Source organism: Macrobrachium rosenbergii, chromosome 42 (genome assembly GCF_040412425.1).
Source record: "Macrobrachium rosenbergii isolate ZJJX-2024 chromosome 42, ASM4041242v1, whole genome shotgun sequence".
Lineage (NCBI taxonomy): Eukaryota > Metazoa > Arthropoda > Malacostraca > Decapoda > Palaemonidae > Macrobrachium > Macrobrachium rosenbergii.
This window is the reverse complement of record NC_089782.1, coordinates 47,801,353-47,826,822: the sequence shown is the minus strand read 5'-3', so window position 1 is coordinate 47,826,822 and position 25,470 is coordinate 47,801,353. Positions and strand designations below refer to the sequence as shown.

General features: G+C 41.0%; 1 protein-coding gene and 1 long non-coding RNA gene across 2 annotated transcripts; both read left to right on the top strand.

Moving 5' to 3' along the window:
- The first annotated feature begins 3,786 nt into the window (after positions 1-3,786).
- On the top strand, positions 3,787-5,253 carry LOC136827817 (zinc finger MYM-type protein 1-like). The gene has a single exon (XM_067085278.1). The coding sequence runs from the start codon at positions 3,787-3,789 to the stop codon at positions 5,251-5,253; it is 1,467 nt and encodes a 488-aa protein (XP_066941379.1).
- Positions 5,254-11,253: 6,000 nt separating this feature from the next.
- Positions 11,254-11,829, top strand: LOC136827677 (uncharacterized). The gene is made up of 3 exons (XR_010849838.1): positions 11,254-11,378; positions 11,532-11,606; positions 11,756-11,829. It is a non-coding gene; the product is annotated as an uncharacterized lncRNA (long non-coding RNA).
- Positions 11,830-25,470: the final 13,641 nt, after the last annotated feature.

The following is a 25,470-nucleotide window of genomic DNA, read 5'->3' as shown; positions in this document are numbered from 1 at the left end:
ACAGTTGCCAATTAGCGATATGAGAAGTTTGCAATTTCGGCAATATTTGCTGTATTATTGTCATTACATTTTCCGTAAATAAATGCATAGAATTCCCATTATGACTGTCGAACATTTTCACTCCAATATCATATTAGATATATCCAGACATACGGACATATATCTAATAAAAAAAAAAAAATAATCAGATGCATGCATCTGGTTGTGCTGGCTTCAATTTAGACATTGCCAACAGATTTTATGGTAAGAAATAAAAAAATGTACTTTCGTTCATTGAATGAACATATGAAAAATAAGCTTTTGATGTTATTGACCAGAGAAATGAGCGGCCATAATAATGAACTCATCATTCTGAAGGCCTGTTATTTATCATGTAGTCTACAGTATGTGTGCAAATTTCTGGACTAAGTTGAACCCAACACATCCAGATGCATCCATCTGAGTATTTTTTTTTTTTTGTTTCAGATATGTCCAGACATACAGACATATACAGTATAATACTGAAGTGAAAATGTTCGACAGTCATAATGGGAATGCTATGCATTTGTTTACGGAAAATGTAGTGACAATAATACAGCAAATATTGCCGGAACTGCAAACTTCTCATATCGCTAATTCCAGTGCACCACATTCATTATACTGGAACCACACACACACACACACACACACAGAGAGAGAGAGAGAGAGAGAGAGAGAGAGAGAGAGAGAGAGAGAGAGAGAGAGAGCAACACCTGCTTCGGTTAGTACCAGAATAACGCCCAGTGGATGACGACTGCCCATGGCATTTACAGCCAAAGGCATTTGAATGCTGTCTGAGGAAATTCCCGCATGCATGAAACTCCATCAGGAAATGAGCCGAAGCGAACTCCGAGCCAAAAGGCTTCCATCTGTGTCGCTGTGAAGAATGATTCTCCTTCTTCTTCTTCTTCTTCTTCTTCTTCACAGCCAGGAATCTGCAGCATCCACTGACAGAATCGTGCCAATGCTGATTATTATCCTCACATAAGAACTGGAGTGACGCCCATTCAGAAAGTTCGGAACTTCGAAGCTAAGTGTGTTATCTCCCACGGATAAGAAGTGTACCAAATCGTTCAAAAAAAACACAAGGAAGCCAAGCGATGAGAGAGAGAGAGAGAGAGAGAGAGAGAGAGAGAGAGAGAGAGAGAGAGAGAGAGAGAGAGAGAGAGAGTAAAGAAGGCTTGAAAGGTGTAAAAAGAGGAAAGCCTCAAAGCAGTTGAAGAAGAGACACGATGCATCAATTGTTAGAAGGTGGTTAAGGGAAGTCAGATGGAAGAAAGAGAATATGAACGGAGGTACAGTAAAAACGAAAATCTAAGGAAATGAAATTAATACACACACACACACACACACACACAGAGGGGTTTACAGCTAGGGAGCCAAAAAGTCGATAATCATCATCAAAGATTATTTATTTATTTGAAAAGTTTAACCTAAAGAAGGGACGCTGCACAGAACCTTTGGTAATGCCTACAGTAGAATACACCGCGGCACTTACAGAATATCTAACTTGCCACTTGAAGTGCACTGACGGCACTATCCCCCATCATGCCCCTTGGTCAGGGCAGCCCCCAGGCGCCATGACCGCGTGTAGTCAGTCCAGACCTCCACCAAGAATGTATCTGGGGCAGAGAAAGAGACGGGAGTCCCTTCTCCTCGAAAGGGCATTCCTCTCTCTCACAGAATCCAATCATTGATGCCAACGACGAGGCCAGCCAACTGGTAATAATACCGCACAAAATCTGCACTTTCCTTTCCAGGTCATCTTGTGAACCGACAGATGAACAAACAAACAAACCAAACAAACAACAGAAACTAATATTCCTTGGCAAAAGTAATGAAGACATTAAGTCACTCCCTCATTTACTAGGTACTGTTATGTACGTCTTGTGTATCTGCAATATGTGGCACCAGAATTTATTAGCAGCAAGGGACAGGGACCCACAATGCAAACTATACCTAATTTTGACCCGTGTGTCCCAATGCAAAAGAGGCAAGGCATTTCAAACCTGTCTATCTGTCCCAAAGCAACGAGTAACTGGCTCCTTAATAACATGTAAATGAAGGAAAGCCGTTCTCTAGTGGCCACAGAAGCACTTACTTGGGGCAAACTTGTTGACTGGGAGCCGTTGGAGGAATACTACATCATTTCAAGCCTCAAGCGATGATGGGACGCCAGAGAGATGCTCAGCTAATACTATAGCAAGCATCAGTAACCTACAAAGAAAATAATAATTCAGACAGATAATGTGAAAAACAGAGACATGCAAATACACAAATAAGAGCAGACATAATGCATGAGGAGGCTGGATTATTAGAGCAGCGGACACAAAGGCAGATATTTCAGAAAACAAGAAAAACAGAATGATAGAGGGAGAGAGGCACTCACGTTATTTTGACAGACTTCTGGAGGGTGTAGTGCTGGCCACGGGTCTTCATTGGTGAAAGCCGGAGGGGGGGAGGTGGGAGGAGGACGTCAGGGCTTCTTCAGGCGAGGTCTGTGCTGCGTTGCCCTACAAATAACACAATCCTCATCAAGAAACACATTAAACAAATTATGGCAACCCACTCAGCAGTCACAAATCCCACCAAAAATGCTAGACAGTGAATACACACACACACTCTGTCCTTGGATTAAGAATTATACGTATATATATAATTAAATATGTATATTTATATATACACACAAAACACATTCATTAGTTAATAAAAAAATAACTAAGCCACTTAACGAATTATCGAAATCAAGTTGTTTGCTTTTTCCTTGTTCACTTGTTTCTCTGTCAAGGGACGACAGCAACAGACTTAACAGTCCCTGAGAGAGAGAGAAATGCCAGGCTCGTGTACTGACTGACTTGCGGGCGTGGCTGCTGCGTGGTGCTTTCATGGAAGCAATGAATGTGGGAGCGTGTGATCCTTGCAGTTAGAGTCGTGCTTTCACAGAAGAAATGAAGGCAAAAGCGCGTGATCCACAAGTACCAAGGGCCATAAATGCACGCACAAAGGAAAAACTAAAATGAGTGTATGAAGCCCTTGCTAAGCCAAGAGAGCACTGGGCCATAAAATAGACATTTGTCGCTTTAACCAAGTCCTGACAATAATCACTGACTGATGCAAAGAATTCGCCGTAAATCACAAATTCCTCGGACTGAAAATTCACGCCTCAACAGGGATTTTTAGACACTTTTTCACCTTCCTTTGATTGCAGTTGACCGGCAGAAACGACAGTAGTCACTCACTGGTCTCTACGGAGCACGGGGGTGGGGGTGGGGTTCTACCCAAACAATTCTAAATCCCTGTGCTACTTAACCCTCAGCCGGATGAATCCCACCAGATATCAAGCTAAAACTTGCGCAGAACAGCTAACACGGAAAGGGCGCATTATAATGCTCAAGGGAAATGAGAAGAAGCTGTCACCACGAAAACAGTGAGCTGAAACTGTCGTTTCTCCATATCATGGCTGCCTCAAAATTGCTCGAGCAAAAAACAACTAAGATTTTCTCTTGGCCAATCAAAGACCTCCTCCAACACAACCGAGAAAGAAGCCATTTCTGTCGCCTTCTCTCATTGGCTGAAAAGCTTGATTTGACCTGTGAGCAGGGCCGTTTCTAGGCACAGGCGACACAGGCTGTCGCCTGGGGCGCCATTTGCTTGGGGGGCGCCAAATTGCCATCCAAAATTAATATATAAATAAATGAGAGAAGTATTATTTTTACGTGAATAATTCAAATAAATAAATGCAAGTGTAAACGCGAAAATAAATGAATAATGGAAGTGTTAATACTTGATGCAACGGTGTTTAAAGATACTTCACAATCAACCCCAATAGGCACAGCAACAGATGTAAGCGAGTACAGTGAGTCTGTTACAGCAGCACCCATTGATCCTGCTGACTGGTCACCCGAGTTGTCTCATGGAGAGAGGATTGAGTTGGTAAGTCGAGGGCCATATGTAATCAAATCAGAGTTCCCATTCCCAAAGAAACAGGGTGGAAGAAGTTGTCATCACCAATACTTCTACAGACAGCTAGTGAACGGGGAGAAAATCAAAAGAACATGGCTGACATATTCCAAGAAAAAAGATAGTTTATACTGTTTTTGTTGCAAACTCTTTTCCCAGAAAACATTTAAACTAAGCAGAGATGGCTTTAATGACTGGAAAAACTGTAGTGACTCACTCAAAATGCATGAGAACAGTCCAGAACATACAAAGAATATGGGGTCATGGAAAGAACTGGAGAGTCATATTGAAAAGGGGCAAACAATTGACAAAGTTGAGCTGGCACTAATAAACAATGAACGACGTAGGTGGCGAGAGGTACTTACCAGGTTCGTGGCTATAATTCATAGTCTGGCAGAACGAAATATTCCTCTCAGAGGGTCCACATACACACTTTACCAGCCCAATAATGGGAACTTTCTGAAAGAAGTTGAACTCATGGCTCAGTTTGACCCTGTTCTCAAAGAACATATTGTGAAGGTGCAAGGAGGTGCCAGTCATACATCCTACCTAGGCAATATTATTCAAAATGAGTTTATTGACTGCATCAGTAAGAGAGTTGTGGAGTGCATGGTGACCGAAATTAGACAATCCAAATACTTTTCAATTATTTTAGACTGCACTCCAGATTTAAGTCACAAGGAGCAATTATCTGTGATAATTCGAATAGTTACAGCTGAAGGCACTGCACAAATTAAGGAATATTTTATCGGGTTCCTTGAGGCCGAGCAGACAACAGGAGAAGACCTCTCAAGACTCATACTCAAAAAACTTGAAGAGCTTAATATCCCCTTTGAAGACTGCAGAGGACAGTCATATGACAATGGGGCAAATATGAGAGGAAAAAACAAGGGAGTCCAGGCTAGACTTCTTCAGTTAAACCCCAGGGCTTTATTTGTGCCATGTGGAGCACACACTGTTAATCTGGTTGTGTGTGATGCAGCAAAGAGCTCCTCAGATGCAACTAGCTACTTTGGCTACCTGCAAAAATTATTTAATCTCTTTTCTGCCTCCGCTGAAAGGTGGTCGACCCTAAAAAAACATGTGGACACAACTTTGAAATCCTGGGCAGACACACGGTGGGAGAGTCGAATAAACAGTGTTGAGGTTGTAAGATTCCAGGCTGCAAAAGTGAGAGATTGTCTTTTAGAGGTGAGAGCAAGCACTGCAGATCCAGCTATTTCTCTATTTGTACGGTGGTGTGGTATGATATCCTTAGAAAAGTTCAAACTGTGAATAAACTTCTGCAATCACAATGCATGCATCTGGATGTAGCTGTTGACATTCTCAAGAAGGCTGAAACCTCCCTTGTTAGCTACAGAGACACTGGGTTTGCTGATGCCCAGACATCTGCCAAAGAGATATGTGAGGAGATGAATGTGGAAGCTGCTCTAAAGCAGAAAAGACTCAGAACTACTAAAAGGCAGTTTTCCTATGAGGCCCCTGATGAACCTATTACCGATGCCTTGAAAAAAATGGAGTTTTCATTTTTCAATGTAGTTGTGGATATGGCCATTGAATCTCTCAGAGAGAGAACTGGAATGATGAGTGATGTTGCAAAGAAATTCAGTGTTCTCATAAACTTCTCTGACCTGACATCTAGTGAGCTAGAAAAAGCAGGCAAAAGATTTGTGTAATACACTCACATCTGGGGATCATTCTGATTTAAATTATGATGAACTGATTGTAGAGATGCAGTCATTTCCAAAACAATGGCCAAAACAAAATATGACAACATTAGACCTTCTTGTTTTTCTGGAGGAGAAAGGCCTGAAAGAGATCTATCCAAACATGTGGGTGGCATTAAGAATTGCTGTCACTACACCTGTGACTGTGGCATCTTTACCAACTCGTCCTGGACAGTTGTGCAGAGAGCAAAGCAAACCTCACAACCATCAGGGTGCCAAACGATCAGGTCATCAAGGCGGACCGCACAACCAGCGTGGTCCGGCTAAACCTACGTGGACCGCAGGGTTGTTGGAGAGAGGCGGTGGCACTCCTGCCTCACACAGCTTAACAGTCTGTAAGTAGCTGGTGTGTACATGAACCTCCCACCCTAAGCAAAGTAAAGTTGGCGAGGCCGAAATTCAACTGCAACCGGAATACCCCGGAGAAGAACTCTAACATAAACTGGGCCAATAAGCTCTAAATTACACAGAGTGAATGTATTTTCAGACCTTGAGTACTGGGAATGAATGGGAGAGAGACCAGGAACTAAATCAAGGGTTGCTAGTAAAATAACGGCGGAGACCCCGGGTATAGGCCGACTCACTATTTATATATAATAAATAAAGCAGAGTACTTGTAGATAACTGACTTATCTAAAAATAAATAAATAAAAATAAAGCAGTAACAAGTGATGGTAAGAACACGAGGACGAGGATCCGTCTCTATAATGAAAAACTCTTCCGCTTACTTCGGCCGAGAACGAGATGGGTAATTGCTCATATGTTCATAACATAGGGTGAAGCAATTAATATATACCGGGACAACGTGAACCACGGAGAGTGAACAGTGACTCAACGCTGCTTCAGTAAACAAACCACCAACCCCACACACAGCTGGCTGCTAGGACAATATGGGAGGGAGCTAATCCTCAACCAACAAAAGAAGTCCCGAACTCCTCGAGAAAACGCCATTCAGCCGCCACCTCGCACGAGCAGAGCAAGGCTGGAAAGGAGGGAGGAGGAGGGGGGAGGGGAGGTAAGGAGTAGGCTAACAGAAAGGAACAGGAGATCGGGGAGAAGCTCACCGCCAACTGCATCGTGACTCTCCCAGACCATGAATCTTAGAGGGGCTTAAATGACTGGAAGCAACCAACCCGGTTCGACTTAGTTAGGCTAAGTTTAATATGGACCTAACCTAAGTATAGGCTAGGACGAGAAGAGTAAAAGGGAACGAGGAAGTAACTGGGAGAGAAATTTTGAGCCGAGAACCAGCCGGGATCGAGAATGGCAGGCAAGGGGGCGACTAGCCTAGAGGAAACACATCCAAAGAACTCGATTCCCCCCAATTGGAGGAAGAGAACCAAGGGGCTCACTCTGCCCACCGAAAAACGATCCCGGAGGAAAACAGCAACAAAACTCCCTCAACCTGAACTCCTCACCCAGGGCAAAGGGAAGGAAGCTAACAAGCCTACTCCACAACATAACCAACACTCATAAAAACTAAAATGTGCTCAACAGAGAGCGTAGCCTACCACGGGGAAGCGGTTAGATCTGAGGCTGCCGCCAACACCCGAGGTAAACCACTCAACAAAACTAAAAATAAAACTACAAGAGAGCACCATCTTCAATCAAAATTAATTAGCCTAGTAAGACTAAACAAAGGAACCCAGCCTGGGTACTTCCAGACGGGGCATCACTCCCACCAAGGCCAGTAGGCCAATGATCGTAATTCATACGCGGGGGGGGGAGCCACCGCAAGGAACCACCAGGAAGGGAACCAAAGGGGGAAATAATCTATAACGACGAGGAGACGACTCCAACTGAAAAATAATAAAGGAGACGCTCGCGTCGATATGGCTGGCTGGGGACGCCAGGCGACATAATAAGATCTCGATATTTATGAAAATACGAGCCTATAACAGCCAAAAAATAGAACAAAACCCCACAAGAAGATGGTACTTAACTTGGAAATAGTAAAGCTGCTCGATGCCATCGTTGATGCAGAAGAAAATCCACAATGGAGAGCACAAAATAATCCAAGATTCACGCATAGAAAATGAATGAGGTAGGTGGCGCTGGTGTCATTGGTCCCATGGTAGCTTGGTGGGGGCTGTAACGGGCCAACGTTTGTTCGGGATTTTGATAAGGAGAGATCTTTTCGAGTAGGTTTCGTGGTAGTGGTAATTCACTCAATTTTCTATACCGACGCCTTTCCAAGAAGACGCCACTGGGGGGGTAGTAACCCCAGCTTCCTGGAAAGCTCTTTTTCTGCATATCTAGGCAAGGTTATACCTGAATTCGCGGTTGTAATGGAATTTCACCGCCGACACGGACTGGGACTCTTCAGAAATATATATATATATATATATGTATGTATGTATATATATACATATATATACGGTATATATATGAGGCATGCACTGGAATAACCAGGTTTGGGCACACCCCCTCAATTTTTGTTTTTTCGTCCCAAAGTCGGTTTCACAACATAAACTTTGGTGTGGAATGGCGCGAAACCTTGTTTGCACACTGTAAACGCGTCCTTAAGCCATTTATAAATAATTTTTGTAATATTGATATTATTTTTTGCATGTATACTTTTATTACTTATTGTTGCAAGACTGACTGTTGCTGCATACTAAAATTAAAAGACAAATTTTAACTTCTATGTGTGACTAGTAGTGTTGAATTATCTCTACTAGTAGGAGCTACTAGTAACAAAAAACAATACTAACAAACACTTACTGTTAGTATTAAGGAAAATTGTTGCACTTACCTGATACTCATTCATTATGACTTTGTTTTGTTGTTTTGACGACTTGGACTCGTTTTTTGCTATTAATGCCTACTAGTAGGAACAAGAAGCAAGTAGCAGTCATACACAAACACCCAAACTAAGCATTTATTATTATACTATGTTGTTTTTTGTACCTGTACAAATTGTTTTAATTGAATTTTTTTGAATAACAATCTTCTTGCCGATTTCTTACTACTTGCTACTAGTAGCAAGTAGTAGGAAATTCTTACCACATTAACTCTCTGGGAAGGGAAATGCATCTAAAACGTTATATCATTACATTTTTTGAGTTTGGGGCTCCTTTTATGCACAAATTCACAAAAGCAAATTAATATCTGAATTTGCTACTTGTTGGTGTCACTTAAGACACTTGTAGTAGCTAATGAACATTCCAAAAATTGTATCTGGCTACTTAAACCAATTCTATTATTACCAACCAACAAATTGTCAATCGGAAAGTTACCTGTCGAGTATATAAGTGGTGAAAACCATGTTCAAAATGTTTAAATGCTTAAAAATGCCCTAAACATTCAGTTATTACACTTTCAGCTACCAGTAGCTAAAGTTGTAAAGTGTAATTTAACTACCCTAGTGTTCAAGTACAGTAAATTTGCAACACCATCATATAAACATTTTTCTGGAGAAACATCAATGTTGCTATGGCATTTCTAAGTTTTAAACTTTGAACACGATTTTCTCGCTTATTTAAAATGTGGCCAAACCTGGTTATTCCAGTGGATGCCTCATATATATACACACATCTTTATATTTATACAGTAGAACCCCGGTCCTCGACTGTACCAGAACTCGACATAATCGGATTTCGACGTGAAATGTCGAGTAAATTTTGCGACGGAGCTCGAACAACAAACCGGAATCCGACCCGATGAAGCATATGGTGTTTGTAAACAAAAGTGTTTCGGTCAGCCACACCAGTTGCTGGGCGCGTTAGTGGTGTTTTTCCCACGCTGTATTTAAAAGTGTATAAAGCTCATTACATGATGCTGCTGCTTGGAGAACTACGCGCTTGTACAGGCATTTCATAAGTTTATTTGGCTTTCTGCACCACATTTTCATCTAATCATGGGTCCCAAGACAGCCGTTGCTGACAAGCAGAGGAGAAAGACAGTAAGAACTACAATAGAACTTAAGAAGGAGATTATTGAGAAGTATGAAAGAGGCATTCGTGTGACTGATTTAGCATCACAATTCTCCTAAGTTACCTAGGTCCACCATAAACACATTTTGAAGAACAAAGAGGCTTATAAAATTGTTAGTGTTGCTCAGGAGTTAGTGAGTTTGACAAAACAGAGGCCTCCTATAATAAATTACGAAATTGAGAAATTACACGTTTGATAAATGAAAACAGATTGCTGGGGATATTGTATCAGAGGCTATGATTTGCACAAAGGCTAAAAGTTTGCATGCTGACCTTATGAAAAACAGAGCTGGATCTAGTAGTACCAAGCATGAATTTATGGCTTTACGGCCAGTAGGGGATGGTTTGACAGGTTTAAGAAAAGGGGTGGCATCCACAGTGTTGTAAGGCATAGGGAGGCAGGGAGTGCTGATAAGAAAGCTGCAGAAAAATATGTTGAAGAATTTCAACAGTTCGTGGACGAAGATGGTTATGTAGTGAATCAGATCTTCAACTGCGATGAGACAGGCCTCTTTTGGAAGAAAATGCCAAAGAGGACCTACATTACTAAAGAGGAGAAGAAATTACCTGGCCATAAACCAATGGAAGATAGGCTAACTTTGTTATTATGTGTGAACGCCAGTGGAGATTTGAAAATAAAGCCCTGTTAGTTTACCACCAGAAACCCCAGAGTTTTTATGAAACATAAAAGTGCGCTTAAGAGCAAATTAAATGTAATGTGGAAATCCAATGCTAAAGCTTGGGTAACAAGGCAAATTTTTAGAGAGTGGATTTCTGAAGTGTGTAGCCCCACTATAAAAAAATACCTTCAGGAAAAAGATTTGCCACTCAAGGCACTTCTCATTTTGGATAATGCCCCTGCCCACCACCAAGACATGGAATATGAGTTGGCAGACGAATTTTGCCAGCTAAAAATAAAGTTTTCGTCATCCAGAACAACCTCACTAATTCAAACCCATGGACCAGCAGATCATTGCTAATTTCAAACAGCTGTACACTAAGGTACTGTTCCGAAGGTGTTTTGCAGTGACCAGGGAAACTAGCCTAACTCTGACTGAATTCTGGAAGGAACATTTCCACATCGTCAGTGGTGTCAGGCTGATAAACAAAGCATGGGCAGATGTTTCTAAGAGGACTCTAAGAGCAGCTTGCAGAAACTTTTGGCCTGAAGCCGAGGCCTTTCCTCTGCCTGACCCAGATGTTGAGGAAATTGTTTCTGTGGCCAAGTCCATGGGCTTGGAGGTGAGTTCTGATGACATCAAGGAGCTGGTGGCAGAACACAACACTGAGCTAACAATGGAGGAACTCCAGGAACTTCACAAGGAGCAGCAGAAGATTTTGGCTGAGGAGGTGTCTGGAGAGGAAGAGAGCAAGGTGGAGTCAACTTCCAAAGGAATAAAGGAGATGCTTCTGCACCGGGAGAAACTCCAAGAGTTCTTCAAGAAGCATCATCATGACGAGGAACTGGTAAACAGGGCTATTGACTACGTTGATAATAATTTAGTCAGCGTGATACAGAAAACAGCTGAAGAAATGGCAGTAACAGCAGACAACGCCATAGAGTTTTCAAAAGAAGAAACTCAGCCTGGGATCCCAGTGAGTAAGGCAAGAAGGGAAAAACTCCTAAAGAACAGCAACCAGATTTTATGGAAGGAGATTCCCCTTCCAACCGATGACGCTCTCTCCATACTCCTCTCCACATCCATCTCCACAGATCCAGATCCTCATCAGTGTTAAGGTATGGGCCCTACTGTAGTTGTTAACTTTTTTAATATTTATAAATGACCTAGAGATACAGTGAATAATATATTCATGCAAGTTAAAGCAATGAAAGATGTTATAAATATTGAGTCATACTAACAGTACATTTCATTTTGTGTTTAATCCACAGGTTACTGTACAGTACTGCACTTCATTGAGTGAATGTCCCAGAGCCATTCAGTGCGAGCTATTCATGAGTGTCAAGGTATGGGCCATGTTGTATTAGTTGTTAAAAACTTTTTAATGTGTTTATAAATGACCTAGAGATGCTTGTAAGATTAAGGATTTTGTGTATTATTACAGCTCATAACAGTAAATAATATTTCTACATTTCATTTTGTGTTTAATCCACAGATTACTGTACAGTATACAATTCATTGAATGAAGTTCCTGGAGAAGTTCAGTGCTTGTGTGAGGGGCAGCTGTACATTATTCAACAATGTCAAGGTATGGGTCAAGCTGTACTAGTTGTGAAAAAGTTTTTAATGTGTTTATAAATGACTTAGAAATGCTTGTACAGTAAGATAAGGAGTTTTGTGTAGATTACAGCTCATAACAGAAGTACAGTACTAATATTTCTACATTTTATTCTTTGTGTTTATTCCACAGATTTATACTTTGTTGAATGAAGGTCCGGAGAGGAGCAATTGTAACATACAGTACATAGAGGTACAGTAATTTCAATTTAGATATAGCAGTAGAATGTGTACATAGTGTAATTTCACTTAGGTGTAGTGGTAGTAATACATATGTACAGTAGTACAGTACCGTACGGTATACAGGAGTATTAAGTAATGTCTTTAAATGTTTGTGCTAGTATTAAGGTTTCCTTGTGTACAGTAGACTAGTTTTACTAATTACATTAAGTATACATACGGTAATAAATGAAAATTAGTTAATTTCAGGTTTTCATTTATCCCTTTAATATTGCATGGTAACAGGTACACGTAAGGTGGTGGGCCTTTTAAGATTTTGTGTTGTCTATGTAGGGACTATTCCCCATCCTCAAAACTCCATTTTTTTACCCTGTAATACTGCATACTAATGGGGTACTTGGAGGTGGTAGGCCTCAAGATATTGTGTTGTCTATGTGGGGACTACTCTCTCCTCAAAACCCATATTGCACACACTCCTGAGCACCTGAATTCAGCCCTGGTTACCTACCAGCCCAAACTACATACCCTAGCTTACTCCACAATTAACTGTCAGCGTTAATAACGCTTACAGGAAAACTTGTCAAATGAGTTACCTGAAGTACCGCTGGCAGCACTGCCGCAAATTCCGGCCGAGTGAGGCCGAGATCCCAGTTACATTTTTGTTCGCCATGCTGTGGGTGTGGTCCTACATCGGGCGAACTTGCAGTTTAGCCCGGCCCCCATGTAAAGAATTCTGACATCGTTACGATTTGACCGTTTTCAACATCTTTTCTTCTGGATTTATACTTTTTGACTGGATTTTGAACTTCTCTCCCGGTTTTGACTTTGGATCGGTACTTTGGACTCGATTGGATAAGTCAAACAAGAAGACGTTGCCATCTGCTAGCGCCGATGCTTCCACTTCGTTTACATCTTCGACGACAGAGCCTTCACTGTTTCATTGTTAGAGATGCTGGACGCCATCGGTCCCGTGTCGTGATGAGAACCTCAAACACGATCGACGTTCTGTTTGTATTTTATGTAGGAAGATGCAGTGTAGTATCAGTCAGATAGGTGGCGAGTCTAGGTCGGTAGATCAGATGGAAGAATTATTCAAAAAGTTAGAGGACAAGTTATCAGCTAGTATGTCTAGTCTATTTTTCTAGCTTTATGACTAAATTAACAGAAACTAAAGATGGGGATAGTAGTACTACCAGTGTTGTAGATACTAATTGTTCTTTTTCAGGCGCCCATTGTTCCAGAACCAGCCCTAACGGGTGGCGGGTGTCATGGAGAACCACAAACCTTTAAAGTAGGATCTGCCGGCTGGCCCCAGCCCGGAGCAGGCAGTGTTGGCAGCCTTCTTTGGTTACCTTGGGTTTGGTACCCCATAACTTCCCCTTCGAAACTCCTTTGAGTTCCAGTCCAATTGGTACGTTCTCCACCTGTCCAACGTCAGCGTTAGGTTCTCTGGTGGTTACTTCGAGTGTGGTTTCTTCTTCCTTCCCTCCTTTGGTTTCTTCTTTCTCAACTTTCCTGCAGGCCTGTCCTCCATCTAAGGTGTCCATGTAGGTTCAGGGTTGATTCCGGGTCATCAAGGACTTTTCCCCCTTCTTCATTAACCAGCAGGTCTTCAGTTCTGGATTCCCATTCTCATGCGGTTTTGACACATCCGGATTTGCGTGGTTCGGGTGTTGCGGCCTCTTCGCTCTCAGGAGTGGGCGTTGTCCGCCCAGGTGTGGCCGGCCCAGGTGTTGTGTCATCGTCATTGGGCGGTGCAAGGTTTGCGCAACCTACTTTGGTGCCCCCAGGATGTTTGCGATGGATACGTCAGGTGTCTGTCTTGCGCACCCAGGTGTGGCCAGTTCCGGGTTTTCGAGTTCGACGTTTGCTAGGGGTCAGCCTGTCTCTTTTCCTGTTCCGGCTCAGTCGGACCAGTCCGACAAGGATTGTTCATTTGAAGAAGAGGATCCGGTACCGGATATTAGTTTTCCTTCAGCTAATGAGAATGAGTATAAGCGGATGGTGGACTTCATCCATACTCTTTATCCTCAGTCCAAGGCTCCGGAGGAGCCTACACTACCGAATCAAGCGATGTTCGAGTCGCTATATGCGATGGAACCGGTAGTTGCTCAATCATCAAATAATCTGGTCTGGTTTGGCTGTGTCGGGCAGGCATTGGGGGAGGCAGACGTAGGTTAGTGGCTTTAACAGGGTCGAGTAAGCAGGATTCAACCTTGCTTCCTGTTCGGGAGGGGTATTTACAAGGTAGCTGGTAACCCTTCTGCGGGTGTCAGGTTCCTCTCAGCGAATCTGTTGAGGCTTTTCTCTTGGGTTCCTTCATCAAACTGTCTGTCTCAGTTTCATCTAGGAGGTTTGTATCTTTGGAGGACACTCTTTCGCAGCCAGTCGAGGCCTTGTCCCACTCTATGGATGTGGTCCGGGCTGATAGGGTTTTCTCAAAGAAGATGGATATACTCCCTCTCGATCTCTAGATTATTGCCTGACACCTCACTACTTCTGGTTTCAATGGGGCTGGTATACCAGGTTAACATTTTTGTCTGACTGTGCAATGTTCTTTTGGCCAGAAGAGAGGAACTTCTTTTAAAGCTTCCGCCACTATCCGGACATTCAGGAGAGGGTCCTGAGGGTGCCTTTTGGCGCCTGCAACAGTCTTTTAGGAGAAGGATATCTCCTCCATGGTCAATTTCGTGTAGCTGTTGTCAGCAGAAGTCACAGCAGGCGCGATTAGTGTGGCTGCTCAGGTTCAGGGATGGGCCAGTATAACGAACTTGTTGTTTAACCCATGTCTCCAGTGGCCGGCAATTATGTTGAAGCAGAGGTGTTCCTGTCCAACAAGGAACAGTTGGTACCCACTTGGAGTAGCTTTTCTCTTAGGAGAATGTTTTTCTCTTGTTAATCTCCAGGGTTTTGATGTCTCCGTATGCTTTTCTTCAGGTATGTCTCAGGAATCGCTGGGATTTCCAATACTGAGAATGCAGTTTTAGTCTGAGCGATTCTCGCTTGTCAGATCTTCTGCGATAGAAGAAGTGCATCTAACATCCAGGAAGGTCTGTCGTCTCCCCTCCTCCCGACGTTCATCTGTACTCAGATGCCTCATATCAAGGTTGGGGAGCAACCTTGGAGGAACCCAGGCTTCAGGCACTGGAGGGATCAGGAACAAGAAGAGTCATAATCTTCAGGAACTCAGGGCTGTAAAGGAAGCCCTCAGGTGTTTTTCTAGTCCTAGGTGCAACAGAGTAAAGTGGGTCTGCTTTGCACATCAGAATCGCCAGCGTGTTAGATCTGGAGAACTTTGTGGAACAAGATCAATAGAACTTCTAGAGGTGTATGCTTTTCGCCATTCGGTCTCATTCATCAGGTAGTCAGGAATTACGGGAGTGTCAAGACATCTATGACTCAGCTCCTGCTGGCCCTAACGCCCTGGGTTTCGAACTTTAATGCTCCTACGGTGTTCTGATAGCCTTCATGCGGAAGACTTCAGACAACCGCATTTTCACCATTATCATCCAGATTCTGCGTTATGAACCTAGCGTTGCAAGTGACTGCCGAGCCAACAGCCAGACAGACCGTGGACTCTCAAAAGCTACGTGGTTCAGACAGTGTTTCTTTCAGCTTGAGAAAGTCAACCTGTAAGCTTTACCAGGTCAGCTGGACATGTGGAAGTCGGTGTCGTAAGGAAGTTCATCCCATCTTTAGACCTGTCATAACCAAAATACAGTAGCTGATTTTCTCTTGTTCCTTTAGAAAGTCAAGAGATTTTGCTTTACTATTACATGCCGCCAGCACTTAGCTGTACACATTTTTCCATCTTCTCCTGAAAATTTCTAGTAGTAAGAACTTCTATGATTTATTACGTTTCTTTTTTTTGTTCCTTGTTTAATTCCATCTTGCTGACTCAATTCTTCGTGAGATTTGTCAGAAGTTCTAACATTAAGACAACTGATTAGGTGTTTCTTTCTTTCGGCTTCAGCTGCAGCTAGAAAGGTGGGTGAGCTTCAGGAAGTTTTCTAGGCTGGTTTCCTAGGTAGGAATTGATATGTATTTCTCTTCTTCCGGAATTCGTGGTGAAGATAGAGCCGGAGTACAAACTCTGCCTCTGCTCATTTAAGGCTCTTATCTGCAAGTGTTTGGTTCTGACATTCAGCGATGTCTTTGTGTCCGTGCGAATACATAAAGTCTATTTATCAAAGGTTGAGAAACTCTGTCCGCTTCTGTGTACACTTCTTGTCTCTCCACGGAATCCTTCCCGTCCACTGTCAAAGAATGCGATTAGTTACTTTCAGAAAGATGGTTCCTGGTTCATAAACGCTCACTCCACAAACAATTCTCATGTGGTGCAAGCTTATGACCTGAATACAATTTAATTTTTGACTTTGCATTATATTTAGTATTTAACAGTTTTTTTTTTTTTTCTATATTTAATTCAGCACCTTTCCCCGAAAAACAAAATTCCCAGATGTTACTTATTATTTCCCTGAATTTCTTCTATTGCTGGTGATTTCCCAGGCTTCTCATGGTTCGTCCTCATCGTCTTCAGCTCTGTATTTCCCCGACTGCACAGTATTCGGAGTATGTCCATCTTCCTATCTAAGGAATTGTTCAGTGTCTTATATTCTGGAGGCAGTTTACTTGGGAGTCCGTCTCAGTGTTTTCTTCCTTTACTTAACCCTTAAACGCCGAGCCTCTATTTGCAAAAGTGTTCGCCATATGTCATGGGTTTGAGAGTTAGCTACCATGAAAGAAAGTTTTTTCAAAAATCACAGCACACTTAGTTTTTGCTGTTAATAGTTCATTTTTGGTTAATTTTTTCTCATTGCCCAGTTTAGTATGCAAACCATCAGAATGAAAAATATCATTATCATATAAATATTGGAATATATGACAGCACCTAAAAAATTTTACATATAATTGTATACAAATTGCACTGTAGAGCAGAACAGTTAAAGTTAATGAGTTATTTTTTCGTTATATTGTACACTAAATTGCGATGATTTTGGTATATAACAAATTGTGAAACGATCAGAGCAACACAGAGAAAATATTATCACAAATGTATGCATGAATTGTGAACGCCACGGATCGTAAAAAGGTTTTTTCAAAATTCACCATAAATCGAAATATTGTGCTAGAGACTTCCCGCTTGTTGCAAAATGAAGGTAAATGATTGAATATTACTAGAATGTAAGAGTTTTAGCCATAATTGCATTTTTTCGACACTATTTCGTTGAGTCAAAGTTGATCAAGGTTGAAGTTTCATTTTATCGTGATTTATATGAAAATATTTCAAACTAATAAAAGCTACAAACTATGAGTCATTTTTATTGTATTCTACATGAAATTGCACACATTTTCATGTATAAAACTTTATGTAACGCCTAATATAAAACGGTGTAAAAATTATGACAAAGTGACCAAAGAATTTCTGAGATTTTCAGCAGTCAGTGCGCACGGATGTAAGGAAAAAATTTTTTCAAAAATTCACCATAAATCGAAATATTGTGCTAGAGACTTCTCATTTGTTGCAAAATGAAGGTAACTCATTGAATATTACTAGAATGTAAGAGTTTTAGCTTACAATTGCATTTTTTTACCATTTCGGTCGAGCCGTTGACCTAAGGTTGAAATTTTGGCACTTATCGCGGATTTATATGGTAAATATGTCAAAATTCGATAAAACAACTATGAGTCATTTTTATTGTATCTTCTACATGAAATTACGCACATTTTCATATATATAAAACTATGCAACTGCTAATAGAAAACAGAACAAAAATTACGACAAAGTGACTAAAGAATTTCTGAGATTCAGCAGTTAGCTGACAGCTTTTCGGAATAAGAAAGAAATTCGCACATGCGCAGCTGGGTCACGCTTGTAAACAAAACAACAGCGTGATCCATGAACTCCCAGCATCCCTCAAGGCGCGATTTAAAATTTTTCGCAAACGAGGCCTATAAGTATTTTTCCGCGAATATTTAAAAATTTTTTGTAATAGACGTATTTTATGTCCACTTGGCACCCGACAGACAACTTTTGTCGACGTAAAATACGTCCAGTTGGCGTTAAAGGGTTAAGAGATGTTCAATTCACCACAGCGTGTATAGCGGCGAAGTCTCCTATCTAGGGTGCGTTCATTTAGCTAAGGTGGTATTCTCTTAGTGCGAAGGCTCAGAAGGTTATTCACTAAGTCCACGTGTAATGGCGATGTCTTATTATCTAGGGTGCGGTCATTTAGCTAAGGTGGTATTCACGTAGTGCGGTAGTTCTTAGGTTAACCAGATAGAGGAATTCCTTTTAGGCTTTAGAATCTTAAGCAACAGTGATAGTATAATCACATGAACTTAGGTTTATTACGTTTTAAGTATATATCCTAGCCTTGGATAGTTTCCCTATGAGAGTCCAAGAGGTTGCTCTCGTAGGCTAGCCTAGGCTCTTTCGTTGGCACTGAGATACTTCTTCGCTCGTCGGCCTTTGCCGCAACCTGCAGGGCGGAGGGTCAACGGCTCGGCACACTACCTCATTCCCTCCATACATGGTAGGCTCCGAATAGCCACTAGGGAGGTTCATCGTTCTCCTCCTTACATGAGAGTTATTCTCTTAGTCCATGTGTAGTGGCTAACTCTATTATCGAGGGTGCATTCATTTAGCCGAGGGGGTACTCTCTTAGTGCGGAGGTTGTTAGAGGCAGCCACTTGGAAGTCGATGTCACTTTTCACGACTTTCTACCTCAGAGACATTCAGTTTTCTTCGGAGAAGAGTTACTTGCTGGGTCCCTTTGTGTCGACCAACTCGATCTTATAATTACACAATAATGTCAAGGGTGGGGGAACTTTAGGTAATGAATGTAGTCTAAGGAACTTTGAATTCTCTGTTGGTCGGGATCCATAATGAGAGTATTAAACTTTGTGTTAGTACTGTGAAGGTAGGCAGATCCAGTGGACAGGTTTGGTTTCTTCAACCTCTTCTGCGCAGACATCGGCGACAAAGGACGGCGAAGAACTCGAAGATCCTGCACACTAAACTTCTCCTCCATACATGAGAGGCTACAATAGCCACATGGGAGGTTCATCGACTCTCCACATGAGAGTGCTTTGATGGCCACATGGGAGGTTCATTGTACCCTCCATACATGAGGAATGCTGGATTAGCCATATGGGAGGTTCAGCGCTGCTCCCCGCTACCTGGGCGCGCAGGCCGATTACGACATGGTAGGTGGGTTTTTGCTACTTATCCGTGAGGAGGTTTGAATACCACATGAGAGGTAGCTCGACTCAGACAGTACCTAGACATGAGACTGACGTCGGGGGTACTCTCTCTACAGGCATCCTCACCTGCCGAGTGGGATAACCAGGTGAGGATACATTCATTTATACAGAGTAGGTGAATAATGAGTTACCTGCTTTCCCTGTTGGCAGGTCGGGCTGAATTAGATTGATCCCACCTCCTTAAAATTTTGTTAATTAGCTAATTCAGGTGTCTAGAGTGTATTTGCACATGGTGTTTTCATAATAAAACTAATATTGTGATACTTAGCTGAACACCTGAATGATTCCCCACCCTCCCTACTCAATTTGAATAGCGTGAATAACGCATTGGAGATCTCGGCCTCACTCGGCCGGGACTTGCAGCAGCGTTGCCAACGATATTTCAGTTAACTCATTTAACAAGATTTTCTTGTAAGTGTTGGTAACGCCGACAGTTAACCCTTTAACGGCGAAGCCCTATTTTCAAAACGCTCTCGCATGCCAAGTGCCTCCGAGAGGTAGTTAAGCGAAAAGTTTTTTCAAATATAGCGCCGCTTAGTTTTCAAGATTAAGAGTTCATTTTTGGCCTCTTTTTTCTCATTGCCTGAAGTTTAGTGTGCAATCATCAGGTCGAAAAAATATCATTATCATATATAAATATTGAACATAAGACAGCCAAAAAAAAAAACTCGTATAATTGTATACAACTGCTCTGTAAGGAAAACGGTTAAAGCTAATGAGTTAATTTTTTAGTTGTATTGTACACTAAATTGCGATGATTTTGGTATATAATAGATTGTAAAACGATTAAAGTTAAACATTGTGAGAAAATATTATCACAAAATGATGGCGAATTGCAACGCTACGGACGTGAAAAAAAGGATTTTGACAAAGGAAAATCTATTTCGTGGAGAGACCTGTGTCACCTGGTGAAATAACCTTTCAGCACTTATTTCTAGGTAAAGTTATTGCTAACATACCAGAGAAAAGCTAGTGCTAAGCCGGAGTTATTACTCTCGTGCGAACTCCATGATATGGAGTCGTGTATGGCGGTGCGGTGAGATTGAAATACAATCACAGGCCTTCCGCTTCGTAAACATTCCCAATGTCAAAAGTCCTAATCGAGTGAAAGCCGTTACAACCCCGCGACCACTCGCGCGGACTGTAAACAAACCGGCGCCACCCACATTCTGACATTAGCACCCCACACTGGAAATGGTATTTTACCAGGGGGAAAGAAGGAATCATAAAAATAGCTTCACATAGGCCTCCCAGAAATAGATTTTTCCTTTGTCAAAATCCTTTTTCTGGGTTCTTCCTGACCTGTGTCACCCGTGAAATAATAACAGAGAACCAAAATACCATCCTGAAACAAAGGGAGACTTGTAGAGGAAAGTACAAAACTAAATTTCCACAAGAGTTTTTAATTATCCTGTAGCAAGATGTGGTATTGGCATATATTAATGATATATCAAATATACTTAGTTTTAATACACAATATTAAGGGTACATGAATACAAAATCATATTAGATTAAAGAGTACATAAAAATAAAATTTGAAAATGTTAATCATATACTTAAACTAAGGTAAACTATGTCCCACAAGATAATACATGTAACATTTAAATTAAACACATAGACAGACAAAACTATGACATGGTTGTGAGAAAGGTTGTGAAGCTGCCTCAATCTTGCAGATGACCGTATGTAATAAATGAGAAGCAGGTAGGAGGGAGGAGAGTGACTGAGTACTAAGAAGAATTAAATTATGGGAACCATGTCTCTGCCGCCACTGTAGTGAATTCCCAGAGCTTCTAGTGATTTCAGGTAGTATGCTTAAAACTGCGGAGACTTCACCTGCATTTTGAAAGATCCTTGAAATTCATATAATGAAAATAGTTAGTGGAGGTGGCCACTGCTCTAATGTCATGTACTTTTGGACTGAATCTGGGCTTGCATGTTTAATGAAATACAGATCTGTTGCCTAATGGCTTTCAAAGAGATGGTTCCTCCCCTTCCCTTACAACACAGAGTCTGAGTTATGTGAGGTCCTGTCTAAATAGGCTTCAGGTAAAGACTGCATAAAGACAGGTCCTGTGAGGGGGATGACCTTCCAGGGAGACCACCATCTCAAGGATCTTCATTTTTAGCTAGGAACTTAGGGTTAGGAGTTAGGCAACACTTCACCTGGATGGAAGGAAATCAACATGATTGGGTTCTCTAGACAGGCAGACAGTTCAGGAAATTCCTAGCACCTGAAGCTAAACTAATCAAAAATAAGGTCTTCCTAAATAAGTTAGTGAAAGAGCAATTATGATTATCTATTTCTGAGGGCTAACTTAAGAACATCATTTAAGAACCAGGAACAATAAGGGTTACTGGTCTCAAACGAGCACAGGCTTTCTTTAGGGATAGATCAAAATAAGAGTCTACAGTTAATCTTAACCCGTGTAAAAATATCTTTTCAAAGCTGATTTTGTTGTAGTAATGGTACTTGAGGCTGTAGACCTTTCAAATAATGACTTAAAAATGAAATAGCTAAATTAGTGGTCATTACAGTAGCTTCAGATTCTTTTAAGAAGAGTGCTAATTTCTTAACTGCTGAGTCATATTGTCTAAGAGTGGATTCCTTTATCTGATTCTAGAACAAAGTGTTAATAAGATCAATATTAGCATCCCTTTGAGCTACAATATGAAATCCACAAAGCCAGGGCATTCTGAATTCTGGAGGAAGCTGACAGGTCTGAGTTTGTACTCATTTTGCGCCAGTTTCTGCTGGGAATTTGCAAACAATCAAGCTTCAGCTCTAGAAGAAGGTGTGGTCCGCTGCTCTTCGGCCAGTTGGGAGCTACTAGGCTATCTGATCCCTTGAATGTCCTGAGCTTGTGAAGGACTTTCAGTAACAGGTTTATCATGGAGGGAAAGAGGTAGATCCTTTTCCACTTGTTCCACCTATGACATTGCATCTGTGGGAGGAGCTAGAGGGTCCAGGTTGGGGAGCAACATACCAAGGTAGTTTGTGTTTGCATTCTGTTGCAAAGAGATCTACTTTCGAGACCTCGAACTTGATTGCAAATCCATTTGAATGAAGTTTTGTCCAGGGACCATTCCGACTCCAGCGGAGTTGTCCTGGATAGGGAGTCTGCAATGACATTCCGGACCCCTGCAAGGTGGGTAGCAGACAGATGCCACTGGTGTTTGTTTGCTAGAGAGAATACGAGTATTGCTATCATAACCTGCTGATCCGACTCAACTTGGAACCTCCCTGTTTAAACAGTGTACTACTACCGCGCTGTCCAGGACCAATCTTACATGAACTGCATTGTTCGACGCAGTTTCTTCAGGGTTAGAAAGATCGCCAGTGGCTTCCAGAACATTGATATGAAACTGGCGGAACATGGTAGACCAAGTCCTGTACCTTCTTGTGTTGGGAGATCCTCCCCACCCGCTTAGGAAGCGCTGGTGAATCACTAGAGATGGCGAGAACCCAAAGGGCACTCGATTTCGATAAGCTCTTGACGGTCGCCCAAGGATCTTTGTCCATGCACTTTCAAACTTCTCACATAACCATTTCATATTTCATAACCAACAATTGATCCACACACTTATGTCATTGTTTAAACCCATGCTGCTCTTTCCTTGTCAGCCCCTCTGTCATTTGTATTTTCTTAGCCAAAATCACTGCATACCTTTCCTGGTTCATTATGTAATGTTATGATCCTATAATTCTTAGTCACCTTTAACACCTTTACCTTTTATAAAAATTATTCCTCTCACCCATTCCTTCAGAACCTTTCCTTCGTCCAGACATAGCTTAAAAGACTTGTTATGTTCTGTTCTCTTGTATATTCTATTCTGTTCTATTAAAGGCTTTGTTCAGCCATGTAGTCACAGTATTACCACTGTACCAGTGAATCTTGCTTGTAATCCTCTCAACTCACAATGTGTTTCCATTCTGCAGTTTCTTACTTATCCTCCTTATATATATCTTGAAAAGTCACTTCCACAAGCATTCTCAACCTTACACTAACCTTTCCACTATTGCAGCATTCAGTGCTTAAGAGTAGTACTTTCATTGGCCTTAACTACATTTACTAAAGACGGCATCTTTCCATATACTGTACATCTTTCATTCTGAGGTCCATTTCGTCATTAACCTTTCTCAGTGGGTTTTCATCCCAGTGGAACTTTTCTTCCTTAAGTTTTGTCTCAGTTTCTCCTCTATATTTATTGCTTGCTTTCTTTTTCCTTCTCTTTTATTTCATATATTACCCTGTCCCCATGTATTCTTGCACATGATCTTCTCTTCTTCATTTAATTGCAACTCAAATAATGAACTCCTTTTTCACTAAGCCTTTGATTTCCTCCTCCACTTTACCTACTATACCCACAAAACACTCTCTGCTATTCATTTACCTCAACCCTCGAATTTTTTGTAGTCATTATTATAATATATATATATATATATATATATATATATATATATATATATATATATATATATATATATATATATATATATATATATATATACAGTAGAACCTTGGTTCTCGACGCTAATTGTTCCAGAAGAAGTGTTGAGATTCGATTTTGTCGAATTCAGAGTTAATTTCTCCCATAAGAAATAACTGAAAATGGATTAATCCATTCCTGACCACCAGTCATTACCCCAACCTTGCCTTTTTATACAAAACTTTACACAAATTACAATTAAATAGGTTCAGAGTTGAATAACTTACTGTATCAGAAGCACTTTTTACATTTTTAAATGCATACTGTATCAAAAAGTTGGCCTATGACCAATCGTGAGATTACCATAGGCTAGGCTAAGTAGCCTTATAGGCACTACCAGAATGTACTGTAACAGGTACACATGAAAACTGTTGTTAATAATGATAACAATGAAAAACAAGCCATATCACGTGAAATTAATAATACTGTATTTATAAACCGAATTACTGTATATCATAAATTAAGAAAAATTTCGAAATTACGTCCGAGTTCCGGCGTAATTTCGGAAATTTTTCTTAATTTTATGATAAGACATACAGTAATTCGGGTTTATAAATACTGTATTATTAATTTCATGTGATAATATGGCTTATTTTTCAACAACAGCAGCAGCAGCATGTGGGGCTTTAAATGCTTTTAAATAAGCATGGGAAGAACGCCACCAACAACGCCAACTAGCGGCAGCCGCCCAAAACTCTTTTTTCTACAAACATCATATGATTCATCGGGTCGGATTCGGTTTGTTGTTTGAACTCCGACACAAAATTTACTCAACATTTCATGTTGAAATCCGATTATTTTGAGTTCTAGTACAGTCGAGGACCGGGTTCTACTGTATATATGTGTATATATATGTATATATATATATATATATATATATATATATATATATATATATATATATATATATATATATATATATATATATATTATTATATATATATATATATATATATATATATATATATATATATATATATATATATATATATATATATATATATACATACACATACAGGGTGTTTCAAAATTAGAGGCTCCCCCTCTAAAGCATAAACTAAAATTGATATGGACAAAAGCAAAAGTAATTCAGAACAGGTATTTATTTAAGGTTCTCTCTGAGTATTTAATATTTCGTGTGGCCTCCATCTGCCTGTACCACAGCCTGCATTCTTGAGGGGTATGATTTCAGCAAATTACAAAAAAGCTGAAACTTAAACCCCATTTCCCTGAGCACTTCGGTCACCTCTCTTCGCAGGTCGTCGAGGCTTGGTATACCATCATAGTTCACTGTGTGCACTTCACCACGATCCTTTAAGATACTACCAATGTTTTCACACACATTAAGGTCAGGGGAGATACCTGGAAATTCACTTGACAGAAGAAATCGATACCACTGTTTCGAAGCAGCTCCTGTGTCTGAAGAGCCTTGAAACATGGTGCCTTATCATGCAAAAATGTGACTTCTTCAACAGATAACAAAATTTCAGGATCTTTGAGGAAAGGAAATACTCCACCAGTAAGCACAGTTTCTCTGAAGTATTCGTCATTCCATGACTGTCCTTTTCTTTGATGAACCACATTAACCGTTTGGCTGTGAAACAGAGAAAATTCCCAAACATTCAGGAAATTTCACAACTTGGCGAGAGTGCATGT

Bases quoted from the DNA above. Each gene is read 5' to 3' on its own strand.
- LOC136827817 (XM_067085278.1), top strand. From the start codon at position 3,787: ATGGAAGTGTTAATACTTGATGCAACGGTGTTTAAAGATACTTCACAA.